Source organism: Hipposideros armiger, unplaced genomic scaffold (assembly GCF_001890085.2).
Source record: "Hipposideros armiger isolate ML-2016 unplaced genomic scaffold, ASM189008v1 scaffold_497, whole genome shotgun sequence".
Classification (NCBI taxonomy): Eukaryota; Metazoa; Chordata; class Mammalia; order Chiroptera; family Hipposideridae; genus Hipposideros; species Hipposideros armiger.
This window is the reverse complement of record NW_017731847.1, coordinates 48,550-66,780: the sequence shown is the minus strand read 5'-3', so window position 1 is coordinate 66,780 and position 18,231 is coordinate 48,550. Positions and strand designations below refer to the sequence as shown.

The 18,231-nt window shown below is 41.0% G+C and overlaps 1 protein-coding gene across 7 annotated transcripts in view; it reads left to right on the top strand.

The window, feature by feature from the left end:
* The window catches only part of FKBP5 (FKBP prolyl isomerase 5), a 93,274-nt gene extending 77,528 nt beyond the window's left edge, over positions 1 to 15,746 (top strand). For 6 of the 7 annotated variants that reach the window (XM_019667457.1, XM_019667461.1, XM_019667459.1 and 3 more), the window contains 5 exons: positions 1,574 to 1,664; positions 4,184 to 4,267; positions 10,302 to 10,487; positions 12,908 to 13,147; positions 14,023 to 15,746. In XM_019667457.1, coding sequence (XP_019523002.1) covers positions 1,574 to 1,664; positions 4,184 to 4,267; positions 10,302 to 10,487; positions 12,908 to 13,147; positions 14,023 to 14,127 — 706 coding nt within the window. In that variant the 3' untranslated portion in view covers positions 14,128 to 15,746. Of the gene's footprint in view, positions 1 to 1,573; positions 1,665 to 4,183; positions 4,268 to 10,301; positions 10,488 to 12,907; positions 13,148 to 14,022 lie in introns of those variants that run through there. The other variant, XM_019667464.1, reaches the window with a different exon arrangement.
* Positions 15,747 to 18,231: the final 2,485 nt, after the last annotated feature.

The following is an 18,231-nucleotide window of genomic DNA, read 5'->3' as shown; positions in this document are numbered from 1 at the left end:
GGTAGGGGGATTAAAATCACCCCTCCTGAGAGCCATTGGTCTAAGGCAAGTGCAGATCATCTGTTGGATTTGTGCCTGTGTAGCCCAGGGCTCCAAATAGAACATGCTGTCAGTAAACACATCTCAGCGAGGCCTCCCCTTCCTACCTAGTTCCCAGCAGTTAAGGAATGTTCTTTATTTACCAGATGGCAGAAACAAAATAAGAGAGATATAGGTCTAAGAGCTCAAAGTAGAAAACTAGTCACCACTTCCTAAAACTGACCACTGGTAATTATGTCCTCTCTTATTTCTTTGCTGAAGATACCCTTTGCCCTGCTATTAAAACCACCACACCCCATTTCTACCAGCTCTCATTGTATCTCTTTGCCTCACTCTGGCTCCAGCTTCCATTTTCTTGTGTAACAGTGAAGGTGAGTAAGCATTTTCTTCCTGAAAAATTCAGGCAAGGGGTAAAGAAAGTGACGCAAGTAGCAACATATGAGTGTTCCCACTCTAGTCCCATTGCCCCGGAGGAAGTTCAAGGTGTTAGCATAGACCGGGTTTGTCATCTTTCATAGCCTGAAAATTTGGGTTTACTCAGTTTTTTGCAGTGTCCTTCCATTTATTAAAGAGTAGTTTGGTGTGAAACAGATGAGAACAGAATCTATTCCAGTGAACACTTTCCTAATATGCTGGGCATTGTTCTAAATGCTGGGGAACCCTTGAACCGAACAGAGCCCTGCCAGAACTTCCGTTCTGGTAGATGTGGATTTCTTGAATGCCTTGGATTTGTTAAAGATCTGAAATGACCCGAAAAAACAAATTTATATATCCTCATGATTTTATTCAGTCAGGTTTGGCTAGAAGATGTAGCATTTTACAGTTTGACAGCCACAGAACTCGGAGAGTATTTCTCTTGATGAGTTGTTTGAGCTTGCTAGGGCTGTTCTTTTTGATGATGCTTTTGTTATATCATTTGTAATTTTTAGTGTGCTTTTTTAAAGTCTTGGAGAAACACTGTGGAAATGTAATTTTTTTCCCTGATGGGCGAGCTTCTCCTCTTACCCATCTGACTGGAAGCGGTGCTGTTAGCAGGAGACAGCACTTTAAAGCCGAAAGCTTATTAAAACATACCTCTAACGAACAGCACTGAAACGATTGCAGTGCCCGTCTCCTCTGCCCTCCTGCTGATACAGCTTCTCCTCTGCCCTCCTGCTGATACAGCTTCAGGGAGGAGTTCTCATAGCCAAAGAATGGCTATTTTGTAAAAAGAACTGGATATAAAATCAAGCAGAGAAAAAGGCAGTGACGTTTAAAATCACAGTGAGCAAGCTGCCCCAAGGAGCACAGGTGTTGCATTACATGTGAATGCGAAGGAGAAAAGAAAACTGAATCTAGCCTGGTTTTGTAAAAAACCATCGCAGTGGTGCTTGGCATATATCTTCTGATCAACCTCTGGCTTGTCTTCAGGGTCTCTGATATATGTAGTCTGCAAATAATAGCTCTGTCTAATGTGATGCTGCAAAGTACCAAAGGAAGTGCCTGGAAATACACCCATTCTTTTAAAGTTTTATGTCTTTACTCTCCATTTCAGATATGGTTTTGGAGAGGCAGGGAAGCCTAAATTTGGCATTGAACCTAATGCTGAGCTATTATATGAAGTTACACTTAAGAGCTTCGAAAAGGTGAGAAAATACCAACTCCTCTGAAATCATGGTAGATTTCCTCTCCATCCACTTCCTGTAAATTATAAAATACATGACTAGGTGGTATAGGTAGATGGTATGTTCTTTTCATGACCAAGTTTGTCTCTAGTCTCTGACACTGAGCATGGGACAACTGATACAGCAGAGCTGATACACAGCTAAGGAGCTCAGTGTTCCTATTTTGTTCCTATGTGTCAGCCTTTTTTTTTTTTTACTTTTTTGGGTAGAAGCCAACACTTGTTCCCTTATTTGTTCCTAGACTTGTTCTTTTTGTACTTTTTTTCCTGGGTTGAAGACAAAAAAGTTCACATTCTGCCAAGCAGCTCCTTGCGGGAGTGGGACGCAGTTTTCCAGTGCTGAACGGATTGTACCCTTCCCAGGAGTGGTGAAGAGGCCTTCACTGGGGCTCCAGGTTATTATCTGAAATGCAAGGCTTCAAGGGCCACCAGGCTCTGTGACAAGGAACACAAGAGACAAACCTGCTAACCCCAGGCCTTTTCTTTTCATACCTTTCCAAATAGAAAAAAGAGAGAGTTCATCAATTGCCTTGAGTTCCAGAAACGGCGTGCCTCTCTGAGTATATTTCCATCTCAGGCCTGCCTCTGGAGGCTCCCAGCAGCAGCCTCACTGGGCAGACACAAAGCATATGCCTGAGCAAGGTATTCTCTCGTGTCAGCTAAGTCCCCTCTGCACCACCAGAGCCCCCCTTCCCCAGAACCCTCAAGAACTACGTTTTGTCAGACTTTTTTTATTCCTACAGTGTTACGTCCACAATCTGTGCATTAGGCCTTGGACTGGAATCATGATTGCTTATATTTTATTAGACTCTGAAAGGACATCATTGTCCTGTAGGCCTGTAACTTGGGGTTAAGAAAGTCGGGGAAGGACTCCTTTAGGATTCTCCCCCAACAGTGATGTTCCCGGTCATACCCCTCACACTTCATGCTCCCCAAAACGAACACATGCCTTTGTCATGACCACCGCCCATTGTCAGGTAGGCCTGCTAGTTCAGCGCCGATCCTCCAAAGCTGTCTTCATGGCACAAAGTGGTTTTTATTGTTCAAGAGAGAGGATAATCTTTAGCACATGGTCATTTAAACCTTTGACTTTCCTATTCCCGTTTCAATAAAGTCATGCCAGCCTCTTCCCACCGTGGCCCAGTGCACGTGGCTTACTTCGGCGCCTTCTCCCTGTTCTCGCCACAATGAGCCTGTGCTGTCGTTACCCCAAGAGTATGTTCCACGTGATGGTGTGTGATGTTAGAGGCAACATGATTTAATTCTCTGCCTCATTGTATAAAGAATATTTTTATATGGGCCGGCTGAGTGGCTCAGTTGGTTAACAGCTCGCTCAAGAGTTTGAGCTCTGAGCAACAGCGGTTCAATGCCCGGCCCGAGCTGAGCTGCCAACAGGTGGCAGGATGGCTCAGCTAAAAAAAAAAAAAAAAGGAAAAAAGAAGAAGAATATTTTTATACTCTATAAAGACTGAACCTACTATAAAAAATACCAAGGGCCCTTGGTATTTTTAAATAGATTTTTAAATAACAGCTGAATTGTTAGGAAGCAACATGGGGTTGCCAGGAAGACTGGTAACTCTCATTATTCACTTTTGGGGGATGGGGATGGGTGGGGAGGGCTGTGACACCAGGACTACACCACTTTTGAATAGAGAGAATTTACAGTTACCACTTAAGCTTCATAATTCCGACGCAGTAAATAGCTCTGACAGAGCCATTGTCATTTTCCCTAAAGGACCCCAGAGTGTTCTGTTGACTTCATGATCGTTCTAAATCCAGCTGTTCGTAATGAAAGTGCAGTTGCCTCTGAATTTGTATCTTTAATGGGAGAGACCCATGACACACATAATCGAGATTAGCAGATGACCATCAAATCATTTACTTACGGCTTTGAAATGATATTTTTGCATCAGCTTTATCCTCCCAATTAACTTTTATTTGAAATTCCCCAAGTACACACCTGCAGGTTGGTACAGTTTGGAGGCTTTAGGGTATCTGGTTGTTTTAGAGTGGAAGACAACTAGATGACTAGGAAATTAAAAAATTCTTATGAATATACAACTGTGACTTGACTGTAATAGTGTTCCCATTTTAGAGTTGGAAAACTGAGGCTTGGAGAAACCGCTTGCTGGAGTTATAATAGTTTAGTGGCAGAGTTTGCAGGAAGGAAATAAGGGACTCTGGTCTTCATTGGGTGGCCTCCCCTTACAATTCTAAAGATACACTCTTTAACAGTGTTCAGCGGTTTATGTTCCCTGCTAGATTTTTGCCTGCTCCTCCCTCTTGAACAACATGGGTCAGACTGCAGCTCTGTCATTGGGAAGTGGTGGCAGTGAATTGGCCACCGCACACAGTTTTAAAGCCAGTGTGTTTTGAGGTGTAGGTATCATCTAAAAGTAGTCACTATTTGTCCTTCTGGGCATCAGCTGATGCTTTTTCCTCCTCTGTTCATCTAACCATTGTCACAAATTTACACAACAGGCCAAAGAATCCTGGGAGATGGATACCAAAGAAAAATTGGAGCAGGCTGCCATTGTCAAACAGAAGGGAACTGTGTACTTCAAGGTATGTGAGTTCTTGTACAGTCCTTTCCATCTCAAGGAATTTGCTTAAATGTCAGTTAATTGTGCTGATATTTCCTACTCTGCATTTTATCCATACCCTTCTGGCTAAGAGTAAGCCTGAATTCTTACAAGTCTGTCATTTCTAGTATAAGAAATGGTGAGAAAGAATGAAGTAACATACCGGAAGAATGCATATGCCTCATTTACACAGTCTCTTCTAGATTGTAACCCTCTCTCATGGCAAACCAGGTCTGGCTTGCCCGGCCACCCCTGTCACTCAAGGCCCAAAGCATCTTGCGTTGGTACATGGTTGGCACTCAGTAAGTGTTTGTGGAATGAAACAAAGAATGAATAGAATATTTGTTAGCAAGTAACAGAATTCATAGGGGTAAGTTTTACATGGTTTTCCTTTCCACTGTCTTGGTGAAGTCACTGAGGCACATGACAAAAGGAAACAACCTGCAGGTTTCAAAAGAACATTCTGAAACAGGAGGCAACTGGTAATTTCTTCTAATGGCCACGATGATCCCGCCACACTTGCTTCTGTGAGGACTTCTCAGAAATTCCCAAATGATACTTGTCATTAATTGCTTCTCGAAAACCCTTTCTTGTAACATCTAGGAATGTATCATTTCCTCAGATAGAAGAAAAAAGAAACAGCCTTTTGTTCAGTATGAATCAGAATGCTCTCCCTGTTGCTTCCCCGCCCTAAATATGTACCTTCTCCCTGTGAAGCAGAAAGGCTTACTGAGGAAGAGAGAGCAAGAATGGAGTTTTGTCCAGCTTTCTTTCTTTTTTTTCCCCTTGCCACTGCAATCCATGAACAAAAATTAGATGATGTTTCAACAGGTCTTTATGGAGCTTCTTCTTTAAGATAAGCTATTGTTTTGACAACCTTGTCTGGAGGGAGGGGAAGCGATGCTCACCAACATGAAACAACAAGAGAATTATGTAAGACTGTTTAATCAACACAAAGTTAACACAAGGCGCAACGTGTATGGTTATTGGTTTTTAAGCTTTGAGAAAAGATCCTTCATTGGGTCATGAAATCAATTTAGTGGATGTGGATATTGCACTATTTAGTAAGGATAATCTTGTTTCATAAATCTTTTATTCACTTGTGTGAGTGGGTTGGGTACTCAGTCACAATTTAAAACATTTTTTACTGTGGATTATGGTTAAACAAATTTGAAATCCATTTGCTTAGGTAATATATAACTATATTTATTTCTAACTATCATATATACTAAAATAATGTATGGATCACCGATAAGCATTGGGGTGTGGTGGAATGAGTTCTGAATTGGGAGCTGGGAAAATTGGGCTTTATGGCTCCAAATGATTTAAAGTCATTTAAGGTCCAAAGAGGTTATTTTTTTCATGTGAAAAGTGAGGGAGTCAGAGTAGATGATCCCCAAATTTCTTTCCAGCCATAAAATCCTGAGTTTCTAAACTCTTTTTTTTTTTTAAATTCAATTTGGGTATATTGGATACTTCTATTCAAGTAAAATTCCAAATGGGTTATTTGTAGACCAAAATACTCAGTACACTAAGTATAAAAAAGGAAATTTTCTGTAAAATCCCTGAATGTTTTCTATATACGTGGAGTTCATAAAAGTCATAAATGTATTTTTCATATTTCCCAAAACTTCGAAATAGAATGTTAACAGTTTTGGAGAGGGGGGGATGGTGAGGCTTTTGGCATTTGCCTAAAATTATATCAACTCAGTGTAGTAGAACAGTTGTACGCTTCAGAAGCTCCAGTTGGTTGCTGATGACTCAGAACTTTTTTGATACATTGCTAATGAAATGTTGCAAAGCCACATCTTATAGTGTGTCCTGAATGTGTGTGTGTTTGTGCGTGTGTGCATGCTTGCGTTGTATGTGTGTGCATGTGTGTGAATGTATGTGCACGTGTGTGTGCGTGTGCATGCATGCTTTGTGTGTGTGTGTGTGTGTGTGTGTGTGTGTGTGTGTGTGTGTATACACATGCAGAGGTGGCCAGAATTTGTGACCAGTAGCAGAAAGCAGTGCTTACGTGTCTATACAATTACTTTATTGCTTCTTAGCATCACAATTGCAGCAGTGATTTGTGTGTTTCATAATATCATGAACCCTCTTAAAATTACTTATCTTTGAATAAAATCTGGATCAGCAGTCACACATATGGAACATATTATTTTAAACATGCAATTTGATAGACAAAATCTTTCAAAACATTAGTCCATTGGGGAAAAATTAATGAAAGGTTCAAAACCACTGACCTAAGACTTTTCTCCCAGAATGTCTCTGAACATTTTGTACCACTGAAAACTCCCCTGGAGGCACCTTCATATTCATAGGTAAAAGGTACCAGCAGTGATCCTAGTTTTTTAGCTGTAAGGCTTCCAAATGGTCAGTAGAGAGTTTCCTGTACACATTCCCTTTAAACTTTCAGGGCAGGTTCACAGATGCGCCACCCTCCTAGGCCTGGTCTCTCCAGGGCGTTTGACTTGGCACATGGTGCTCATGCAGAGTCCAGATGTGTGGGTGAGAGCAGGAGATGGGGAAATAAAAACCTGCATTCCATGCCAGGTGTACGTTGGAACCCAATTTTTATTGACCTGTTGGTTTGGTTTACACTTAAGTGGGTAAATCTCTCCCCCTTGGTCGAGTTGAATTGTGCTCAGCTTTTAAATGGAAATGATTTTGCTGCTTAGATTGTGAACTCCTCGTATGGACTTCTGAACACTGAAGAAAGGTGGAAGAGGATTCTCTTCATTTGGCTCTCACACTAGTTATTAAGCATACATAACATGATATTAGGGCAGACTTTGTGCAAGCCAATGAGACAGACTTAATTTTTATTTTCCCCTCCTGGCTGGCAGCATTCTGCAGGACGGGAGCATTCGCTGTCACTTCTAGTTGGTGGTTCTTTTTTCCGACTTGACACTACAGTGATCCAGGGTTCTAGCGCCCCCTTGTGCTCTTTGGGAAAAAGGCATTTCCACAGCGAGCTAGTTAAGGATCATCTTTCAACCACTGAACCCTTTTCAGACAAACCAGGCTTTGCTATGTTTTGACCACCCTTGCTGAACCAAGAAACCAGTGCTGGGATTTGAAACAAGTCATTTATGACCCTACGATTTTAGGTTAAAAAAGGAAAACTCATAAAAATAGTCAACCCTGCCTTTTTTCTTCATTCTTTTAGTACAGGATTTCTCCACCACGGCACCGTTGACATTTGGCGCTATAATTCTTTTTGGTGGGAGGCTGTTATGTGCATTGTAAGATACTTAACAGCACCCCTTGCCTCTTCCCATTAGATGCAAGTAGCACATATACCCTCTTCAGTTGTGACAACTAAAAAACATCTTTCAACATTGCCAAATGTCCCGGGGGCGGGAGAGGCGCAGAATCACCCCAGCTGAGAACTCCTGTGTAGCACAGCAGAAGCAGAAATACCACAGAATACTCTTTGCTCACAGGAAGTTGAAATTGAAATAAAATTATATATGGTATATAGAAAAGAGCTTTCAAGAAATTAAAATGCTCTATAAATGTAAAAGAACTACTGTAAAGTGTGTTACTTGGTTTTCTTTTTAGAAACCATAGCCTTGTACCATTCTGATTATTCACAGCCTACCAAAGTGATAAAGATCTGGGTTTTTGTCCTCCCTAGCTCTTTCCCGTCCCTGTAACAATGTATTAGGAGATAGTGGGAAAGGTAATAGGAACATTAAAGATGGAGGAGGAAGAGAAAGGAAAAAGAAACTAGGCATAACAGGAATAATGCCTGTCCTTCTTACCTGATCTAAATGAAATGACACCTTTCATTTCTACCCCACCTCCATGTATCACCCAATGATAGAAAAAAATTTGAGTCCATAGTTATATTTCTTTGACTTTAATGTTTACTCAGCGAACCTTCATTAAGAGCCTCTTTGTGCCAAACCCTGCATATTCCAAATAGGCATAGGACATGCTTTATGTCCTCAAAGAGCTCGCAATCCAGCAAGAGAAAAGTAACAGAAAGAAAATGCCACACCCTGAAACTAATGAGGACTTTATTTGATTTTATTTTTGTAGTGCCCAAAAAAAAAGTAGTGGGCCTATGGCTCTGACAAAATATAAGTTTTGTCTTAGTTACCTCAGGCTGCCATAATAAAATACCATAAACTGGGTGACTTAAACTACAGGAATTGAGTTCTCCTAGTTCTGGAGATTGGAAGTCCAAGATCAAGGTGCCAGCAGGGACACTGTCTCGGAGAGCCCTCTCCTTGAGTCACAGATGGCCGCCTTCTTACTGTGTCCTCATATGACTTTCCCTAGGTGTTTGCAGATGGGAGAGGGAGGAAGCAAGTTCTCTGTGTCTCTTACAAGGGAATTAATTCCATCATGAGGGTCCCACCTTTGTGGCCCCACCCAAACCCAGTTATCTTCCAAAGGCCCCATCACCAAAAACATTTCCTTGGGGGGTAGAGTTCCAACGTATGAATTGGGAGTGGGGAACAACGCAGTTCAGTTCAAGTACAACATAATTTCCCCAAGAATTTCAGCATTTATTATGAAAGGGCTGGTTTCATATTCTTACAGATAACCTGTATCACAAATTTCGGAGGCAGAGAGGGTAACAGACTTTGATTTTGGCACCCTTCTCCATCATGACACCTCAGAATCCTTTTGTACTGCCTTCCTAGAGCAGAACCAGGGAGCCCTGTGTCTCCCCTTTCCTAAACAAGTCACTTGTGAAGAGGGATGTTGAAGGCGGGTGTAACTTTGCCCTCATTCAGTCCCATGCTCCCCCGCTTGGAACCGGCCTATCCCATCCTCATCACCAAAAACCGGCATCAGGGCTTCCCTTGTACCGGTGAGCTCATTTCTCACGCCCGCCCCTGTCAGTCCTTCATAACAGGAGCATCCTCGTAAGCCTGCTGGGTGACGTTTCTCACGCAGTCACTGGGTGAGGTTTGGAGTGTATGTGGGGAGACCAGAGGTGTGCACTGCTCTGACTGCAGTAAACCCTGGTGACATGAGCGTAACGCTGTTCATTGGCCAGACATTGGATTTAATGTCCTACTGGGTCCCAATTCTGCCATCTGCTAGTAAGCGCCATGTTTTCAAGCCTGTAGCCATCTCCTGCAGAAGAGATCCCTCACCTCTCCCCCCATTTTACTGGTGTATTTACCAGCTATCATTCCTTTGTTTCATTCATCCTAAAATGGCAGTAAACACATTGTCTCAGCCCCATAATCTGTTGTATAGAGCATATATATAATTCATGTGAATTATTTACACAATTGTTATTCACGGTATCTTAGAACTCTACTAGTCAGGTAAGAGCAAAATTATGAGTAAGAGAAACATTTCTCTCATGTAGTTAACTGACACCTATGTGATTAATATTTTATTGTTATGTTGGATGCTGCTAGTCAACTATGTGCATTCCCATTGTTTACAGCCTGTTTTTGTAAGTAGGGTCCCATTGGGACACAGCCACCCCCATTTATTTATATAGTGTCTGTAGCTGCTTCAGCACCACCAATGACAGACTTGTAGCAGAGATTGCTTGGCTTGCAAAGCCTTAAATACTTACTGTCTGCCCCTTTCCAGAAAGTTTGCTGAGCCCTGGTTAGGTAACTATGAGCTGCTGTGTTTGGGACTGGCCCTTGCCAGCATGTCTGCTGTGCGTGCTGGTCATCAAGAGAAAAGAAGAGTAACTTCCCCTCATAAACGTGTGACGTAGGCTGAAACTGCTCACCACCCTTTAGAAAGTCTGCAGATATTAGCACCAAAGACTGTAATCCCAAAAATGCCTTGCTGAAAGAACTGCCCCTCTGAGAAATGGAGAACAGCAGCTCACAGGGCACTGTCCAGACCGGCCCAGGGGTCCCTGGGACCTCAGCAAGAATGGGGAAGGTGCCTGGATGCCACTTCCTAGGAACAGGAAAATGATGGCATTCCAGGGTCGGCAGGAGGGGGATGTTCCTGAGCTTACGCTTCTTTGTACCCCTCCAGAGGTGGTGCAACAAGTGATGACAGGCTTTTTCTCCTAGGGAGGCAAGTATCTGCAGGCGGTGATTCAGTATGGGAAGATAGTGTCCTGGTTGGAGATGGAATATGGCTTATCAGAAAAGGAATCTAAAGCCTCGGAATCATTCCTGCTCGCTGCCTTCCTGAACCTGGCCATGTGCTACCTGAAGCTCAGAGAATACGGCAAGGCCGTGGAGTGCTGTGACAAGGTAGGGTGTCTGCGCACGCTGGGGTGGGGGCGGGGATGGACCTGGGCCTGGGCCTCCACATACTCCACATCCTTTTCTCCCCTCCTACTTGGTCTTCCTTTGCTTCCTCAGCCAGGGGTCGAGGGTTGTTTATTTGGCTTTATTTATTTTGGGGGGGACTATTTGTTTCTCAGTATGAATTGGGAAATTCAGAAAGATTTAAATTACAGACTATTTAGATATCTGGATTATTTATCATAATACATTATGAATAAAAGTTTTGATAAAATTAAATAATTTTCATCCATGACCTCCCTTAAATTTATAGCATTTGGTATCAGATTAAACATATAACTCCTCAGGTTCAATTTAATAAGAAAAGATTTAACTTAAGCCTTTCAGGACTTTAATGTAACTGACTGCAACTGCTCTTATAGAGGATATGTACAAGTCACTTTTTATTATAATCATATTTATTCACTGACTAAGAATACACATAAGTAATTTGAAGACCCGCAAAGCATCAGCAGCCCTCTCCGTTTTTACATGTGTACTGTTAATACTGTTACTGCTCCTTTGGTACCTGGGTGCTCCGTGACAGTGTTTATCAGATGTGTGATTCTGATGTGTTTATATACCAACTGGTGCTGAATATTATGTCAGGCATTTGGTCTGACATAATATTGTGAACAGTGTGTACTATATTGTGGGTACTGTGAGTAAAAGCTAATAATTGTATGTACCTAAAGATAAACAGAAAGGGATAGGAAAAACAAACAACTATTTCATACATTCTTTCTAAGATTATTTTTGAATTTTAAGATTGAGTTTTGTGTATCAATATGTTCCCTATCATGTTACACTAAATTTTTGTCTAAGAAGAAAATTTTACTGTTTAGTGCATTTTTTGTAATTACAAACTTTTTGCTTCTTTATTCATTTTATTATAGAAGTAGTATAAAGTTACTAAAAATTAAAACATTTTAGAAACAATCAAGAAAGTAAAAAAAAAATCCATTCATAAAATTTCCATTGACCCTCTCTCCCAGGACCATAGTCATTCATCTCACACAGATCCTTCTGTTTTTTCCATACATAGAGTTATATATTTTTAAAAATGAAAATATGTAGATTTAGATACATAGTTTTATAAAACAAAGATTTTTCTGCATCTTATCAATCTATCATATAGTTTCTCATTGTTTTTAAAATGTTTAGTATCCATTGTATGCATTTATCATCATTTATTTAACCAATCCCCTTTGGTATATTTCTAGTTTTTGATATTACAAATTATATAGTGTCTTTCTATATATAACATATATATAGAAAGATATATATATATATATATATCTCTTTTTATAGCATATTTAGTATTATTTTTGTAGGATAAATTCCTAGAACTGGAAATACTGGGTCAACAGACTTGATAATATTTTAATACATTAACATTTTAAATTTTAATACATTATATATTATCCTTAAATAGTATCAGCTTTTTTCTCAATATTATTGTCAACAAAAAATTTATTTTCATTTTTATTTCTTGGTTACTAATGAAGTTTTCATTACTTATTAGCCATTTGTATTTCTTCTGTGAATTGCCTGTTCACATCCTTCTACCACATTATTTATGTTTTCAATTCATTAAAACAACCTGTACATTATCACTATTAACTCTTTGTCTGACAGTAGAGACCCTGTTCTCCTTATTGGTTTGTTTTTTAACTTTGTTGATGGTATCTTTTTCTATAGAGAAATTTTTAGTTTTATGTAGTCAAATCTGTCTTTTCCTTTCTAGTTAGAATAAATCTTCTGTACCATCAGATTATGAAAATAACCCCATTGGGCCCTTGAAAACTTATTCCAACTATGTTTACTTTTTAAACATTAATAAAAAAATAAGCCTTTATGGGGTTTTTTGCATGTAAATATATTTGGTTTAGAATTTCTTTTTGTGTTTATGATACGAGGTAAGAATTAACTCTGTTTTTACATACATACACATGAATCTGTTTCTGAATGCTTTGTTCTGGTTCACTGACCAGTTTGTCCATGGACTAGTAACCAAGCTGTTTTAATTTCAGTAGTTTAATAGTGTATCTTTTTCTCTGGTAGGTCAAGTACCCTCTCATCATTTTTGTTTTCTAAAATTCTCTCAGCCATTCTTAGGCATTTGCTCCTTCCATCAAAATGGACTTCTCAAGAGCCCCCTCCCAAATCCCTTTGGGATTTATGGAAATTGCATTAAAGACAGAAATTAATTTGGGTAGCTAGTTGTATTTTGATCAGTAATATATAATAACCTTGAGCCCATCTTTTCAATACTTTTTCCAGTTCCCTTGGCCAGAGAGCTTTGGTAAGTTATGTAAATACTGAGTTTCTTTAAAATTCCTACAAATTACGTTCATTCTTTCTAAACTGTAGACCCTCTGTTCTAGGCCCTTGGACTGGACAGTGCCAATGAGAAGGGCTTGTACAGGAGGGGTGAAGCCCAGCTGCTCATGAACGAGTTTGAGTCAGCCAAGGGCGACTTTGAGAAAGTGCTGGAAGTAAATCCCCAGAATAAGGCCGCAAGGCTGCAGATCTCCATGTGCCAGAAAAAGGCCAAGGAGCACAACGATCGGGACCGCAGAATATACGCCAACATGTTCAAGAAGTTTGCAGAGCAGGATGCAAAGGTGTGTGTAGGACCCACTGCCTTCAGGTAGATAAAAAACCGACCTTACCCTGGGAGCATGGTGCACAGGAAAGGTAGACAACCCGAGAGGCACAAGAACAGAGAAAACAGTTTCCATTCTGATCTGAGGCTGGTTTGAATCCAGAGATAGAAGAGGGCTACTGACATGTCCATGCAAGCGATGAGAAAAATTAATTCTCTAGATATGTACTAAAGCTCTTATTATTAAAAAATCAAACATCAGGTTTCTTCCAGATACCATGTTTCCCGGAAAATAAGACCTAGCCAGAGAATAAGCCGTAGCATGATTCCTCCAGGATATAGAGGGCACGCACCCCTCACATGAGGGTTTTATGACCTATTTCAGGGAGAAGAGTGCCTTTCCCACAAACTTCTTCAGCTTAAAATATTCAGTATGCTAAGGTGCCATGTTTTGGCACCTAAAATTATGCGAGGGCTTATTTTCTGGCTAGGTCTTATTTTAGGGGAAACAGGGTAGTGCTTCCATGTTGAGTCTTGCAGTGTTCCCAGAAAATAGGCTGTGGTGGGGAAGCCCCACCATCATGCCCTTTACTTTGACGTTCAGGAGCCAGCCTGCAATGCGATAGGAGAGGTCAGCTCCCCCTCAGCAAAGCTGTATTCTGGTCCTGAGCTCACCCCGCACTCCCCAGCCCTCTCGTGTATGGACTTGGTTATTAAGCCTTGGCAAGCTAGTCATTTTAACCGAAGGAAAGTAAAAGCCCCACTCCAGCTCTGACCTACCCAGTCCAGCACCCACAGTAAAGTCATGGTACCTACCACCTCTCGTGTTAGAGCTGACAGACAGCCTGGAGGAAGCCAGAAGCTAATTGAACATTTCACTTATTCCTTCCTCAGGAAGAGGCCAGTAAAGCAATGGGCAAGAAGACTTTAGGAGGTGTCACCAACAAGAAAGAAACAGAACGCCGAGCAACGGAAGAGAAAGCTGAAAGCCGCGTATGACACCACGCCAAGGAGGGGAGAGTCCTAATGAACTCGGCCCCTCCTCCGAGGGCTTCACCCAACTCAGGACTGAACAGCGTTTAATGTCAAGTTTGTTATAGTCTATGTGATTCTGGAAGCAAACGGCAAAACCAGTAGCTTCCCCCAAACCACACTCTGCTGCTGCCCAGTGCTGTCATTAAGGGGTGGTGTGCGACCACTCCAGGTGGAACCGAAGTGACTGTTGGTGTGGCCACATGACGCCAACAGCTTAAGTCCAGCTCATTTCAGTTTATGTCAACTTTCAATATCCAATTCAGGGTCCCTTGAGATAATCCTAACAATTTGGGGCTGTCTGTTAGGTTTTATATTTGATTGAATTTTAATAGCACTTCAGAAACCTAAAAATAAATGCTTAATGAATTTCTCCTTTCCTACAGCTGGATGGGGGAGAGGAGAAGGAGATTTTGTTTTTAAAATAACTGAAGTGCTATGAATGCAACTTGTTGTATTTTTAACCAATAGCACCCACAGCAGAGGGGTCCGGCACCCCCTCAGCTCCACAGCAGTGTCACAGAATTGAAAGCCAGAACCTCAGAGGCGACTTGCTTGCTGACATAGTCAAACTCCCTCCTTAGTGAGAGTGGGTTTCTGCCACACCCAGCCTGTCCCTAAGGAGGAATTCTGTCATTCCTAAAACACTCAGCAATGACAGTGAGCAGAGGGAGTTTCCGGATTAGCTGTCCCTGTTTTGAATGAAGTTCTGAGATGCTGAAATGTGAAAAGAGCAACCAGGATTGTGCTTTTTTTTTCCTTCCTCTCTTCCTTTTAGGAAATAATGTTGAGTGTAGGACTGCCTGCTAGCATTGCAATCGTTCAGTTTCTTGTTTCCATTCTAACCCCTGCTATTAAGAATTTAAGATTTGTTCTTATAATATCTCTGACCTGGTGTGGATTTATTCACATACCTATTTAGGATCTCTGCAGCTCTTTTTGTTGTCTTTTTAAAATTACTGGCTCATAAACATTTGTATACTGGTTTATGGAACTTTATTTACACTCCTCACGCAAAAACAAAAACAAAAAAACCTTTTTACTATTAAGTAGCTGGATTTTTTAAAACAAAATTTGTGGGGTTGAAAAAATTAGTAGTTGCTCTTCTACATTGAGGGTTTTCCTTGCAGTTTTGACACGTAGCAGCTTTCCTTTCCTGTGCTGATAGCTTCTTTGTTCTGGTATGAGTTGTGAAAAAGAATTGAAAACAGCCTCCCATGCAGGTACTTCTAGCCTAAAATCTCAAGTACTTGGGCATTGAATTAGGGCAAGTCTCTTAAATACATACATGTAGTTGAATTTTAGTCTTTACGGGTAAATGAGATTGAGCATGGCTTTCTATTCCCACAGCCTAAGAAACACTCTTGGGAATGCATTTGGCACTTCAAAGAAACATCTCACTTATTCAAAGCCCTAAAGAACACTGGCAATTATATTTTATATTAGCTTCAATTTTTATGGTAGCTTTAACAAAACACTTTTATTGTTAAGTTAGGACCCATGTTAAAACCTAAAAATAGTCATTTCCTTTTATGCCAGTTTTCTCCATGGAACAGACGGAATTAAATTGTGAGTTGCTCCATTAATTATTATTATAATTTCTTATTTATGACTTTATTCTTTTTTCATGAGATATTTCTTTAAAAAGCCCCAATCTGGGCCGGCCGAGTGGCGCGTTGGTTAAGAGCTGGCTTGGGACTCCAGCTTTGAGCAGCAGGGCCCTGGTTCAGATCCCACATGAGGGCCAGTGACACTGCGCCCTCTACAGCTAAGATGGTGAACAACAGCTCGACCTGGAGCTGGGCTGCTGTGAATCGCCGGCGACGGCATAGGCTGCAGCCCCTGCTGCAGTGGGCTGCCATAAGCTACCATGAGTGGCTGGCAGCCAGCGTGAGCAGTTGGCAGCCGGTGTGAGCTGCCAAGAGCCGCCATGAGCGGCCGTCCAGAGGCTAGCGACTGACCTGCCTCACCCAGGAAGAGCACAATGATAATACCAACATGGGCCAGTGAACCGACGTCCTCCACAACTAGATTGAAGAACAAAAAGACAGCAACTTCTCTGTTCCCCTTCCCCCGATTCCCCAGTGCTGTTCCCCTCCCCCAATTCTCCAATAAAATCTTAAATTAATAAAAAGCCCCAATCTCACCTAGGAAATAAGCAAATATGCAAAATCAACTTTTGCTTTTTCTAACTGTTTAGTATTTGTAGCTCTGTTGACTAGAGCAATATGACTCCAGTGAGCCCAAGACTGAGATTTGATCCTTAAAAGGCCAGTTAGCTTTTTGTAGGAAACAAACAAACTATTCCAAAAATTAGATTATCCTAATAAACTGTCTCCCAAATGTGTTATGTGTCATCAAGGCAAAAGTGTGTGGAGGAGAGGGGAAACCGTGTGTGAGTGGTTCTGAGGAAACAATTATGAAGTGCCCATCACCACGTGGGAAAAAGAAAGCTCACATATTCTTGTATCAAATTCAGTAATAATAAACAATTTGTCTAGAAATCAGCATCTTTTAGACTGCATAGGGACTGGTGAGGCAGCATATGATGAATTAAAAACAAATTGTGGTGTGTTTTTTTTTTTTTTTAATCATTCAGATGCACTTTTTTGGTGTTCCTTAAATAAATTCAAAAACGTGATTTCCCATTCTTGGTTTTGTTTAAATAGTCTTCAAAAAAGGTTGTTTTGGTTAGAAAACTATAGTGGAGCCCAAGTTGAAATGAGACATCAGAAAGTTGGCAAGGACATAGCTACAGCAATCAGACAAGAAAAATACAAGGAATCCAAATTGGAAAGAAAGAAGTAAAACTCATTATCTGCAGATGACATGCTATTATATAGAGAGAACCCTAAAGATTCCACCAAAAAACTATTAGAACTGATAAATGAATGCAATTAAGTAGCAAGACACAAAATTTATGTTCAGAACTTGGTTGCATTTTTTATACACCAATAACGAACTATCAGGAAGAGAAATTAAGAAAACAATCCCATTTACAATTGCATACCAAAAAAAAAATACCTAAGAATAAATTTAACCAAGGAGGTAAAAGACCTGTACTTGGAAAACTATAAGACACTGAAGAAGATACAAATAAATGGAAGCATATACATGCTGATGGATAGGAGAATGAACATCATTAAAATGTTTATACTACCCAAAGCAATCTTATTAATTCAATGCAATTTCTATCAAAATACCAATAGCATTTTTCACAGAATTAGGACAAATAGAATTTACATGGAACCACAAAAGACCTTGAATAGGGCCGGCCGAGTGGTGCGATGGTTAAGAACTGGCTTGGGACGCCAGAGGGCCCCGGTTCGGATCCCACATATGAGGGCCAATGACACTGCCCTCCACAGCTAAGATGCTGAACAACAGCTCAACCTGGAGCTGGGCTGCTGTAAGTCACAGGCGATAGCGTAGGCTGCAGCCCCTGTGGCAGTGGGTTGCCATGGGCTACCTTATGTAGCCAGCAGCCAGCGTGAGTGGCTAGCAGCCGCAGTGAGCGGCCGTCCAGAAGCCGGCGACTGATCTGCCTTGCCTGGGAAGAGCACAATGATGGTGCCAATTTGGGCCAGTGAAGCAACGTCCTCCGCAACTAGACTGAAGAACAAAACGACAGCACCTTGTCTGTTCCCCTTCCCCCAATTCCCCAGCGCTGTTCCCATCCCCCCAATTCCCCAATTTTTTTTAAAAAAGACCTTGAATAGCCACAGAAATCTTAAGAAAGAACAAAGTTAGAGGTATCAAACTATACTGTAAAGCTACAGTAATCAAAACAGCATGGTATTGGCATAAAAACAGACACATTGGTCAATGGAACAGAATAGAGAGCCAGAAATCCACACCTATATGGTCATTTAATCTATAACAGGAGGCAATAATATGCAGTAGGGTAAAGACAGTTTATTCAGTAAATGGTGTTGGGAAAACTGGACAGACATGCAATGAAAAAAAAATGAAACCGGGCCTTCTTACACTATATACAAGAATAAAGAAACGGATTAAAGACTTTAAGACCTTTAAAACCATAAAACTCCTAAGAAGAAAACATAAGCAGTA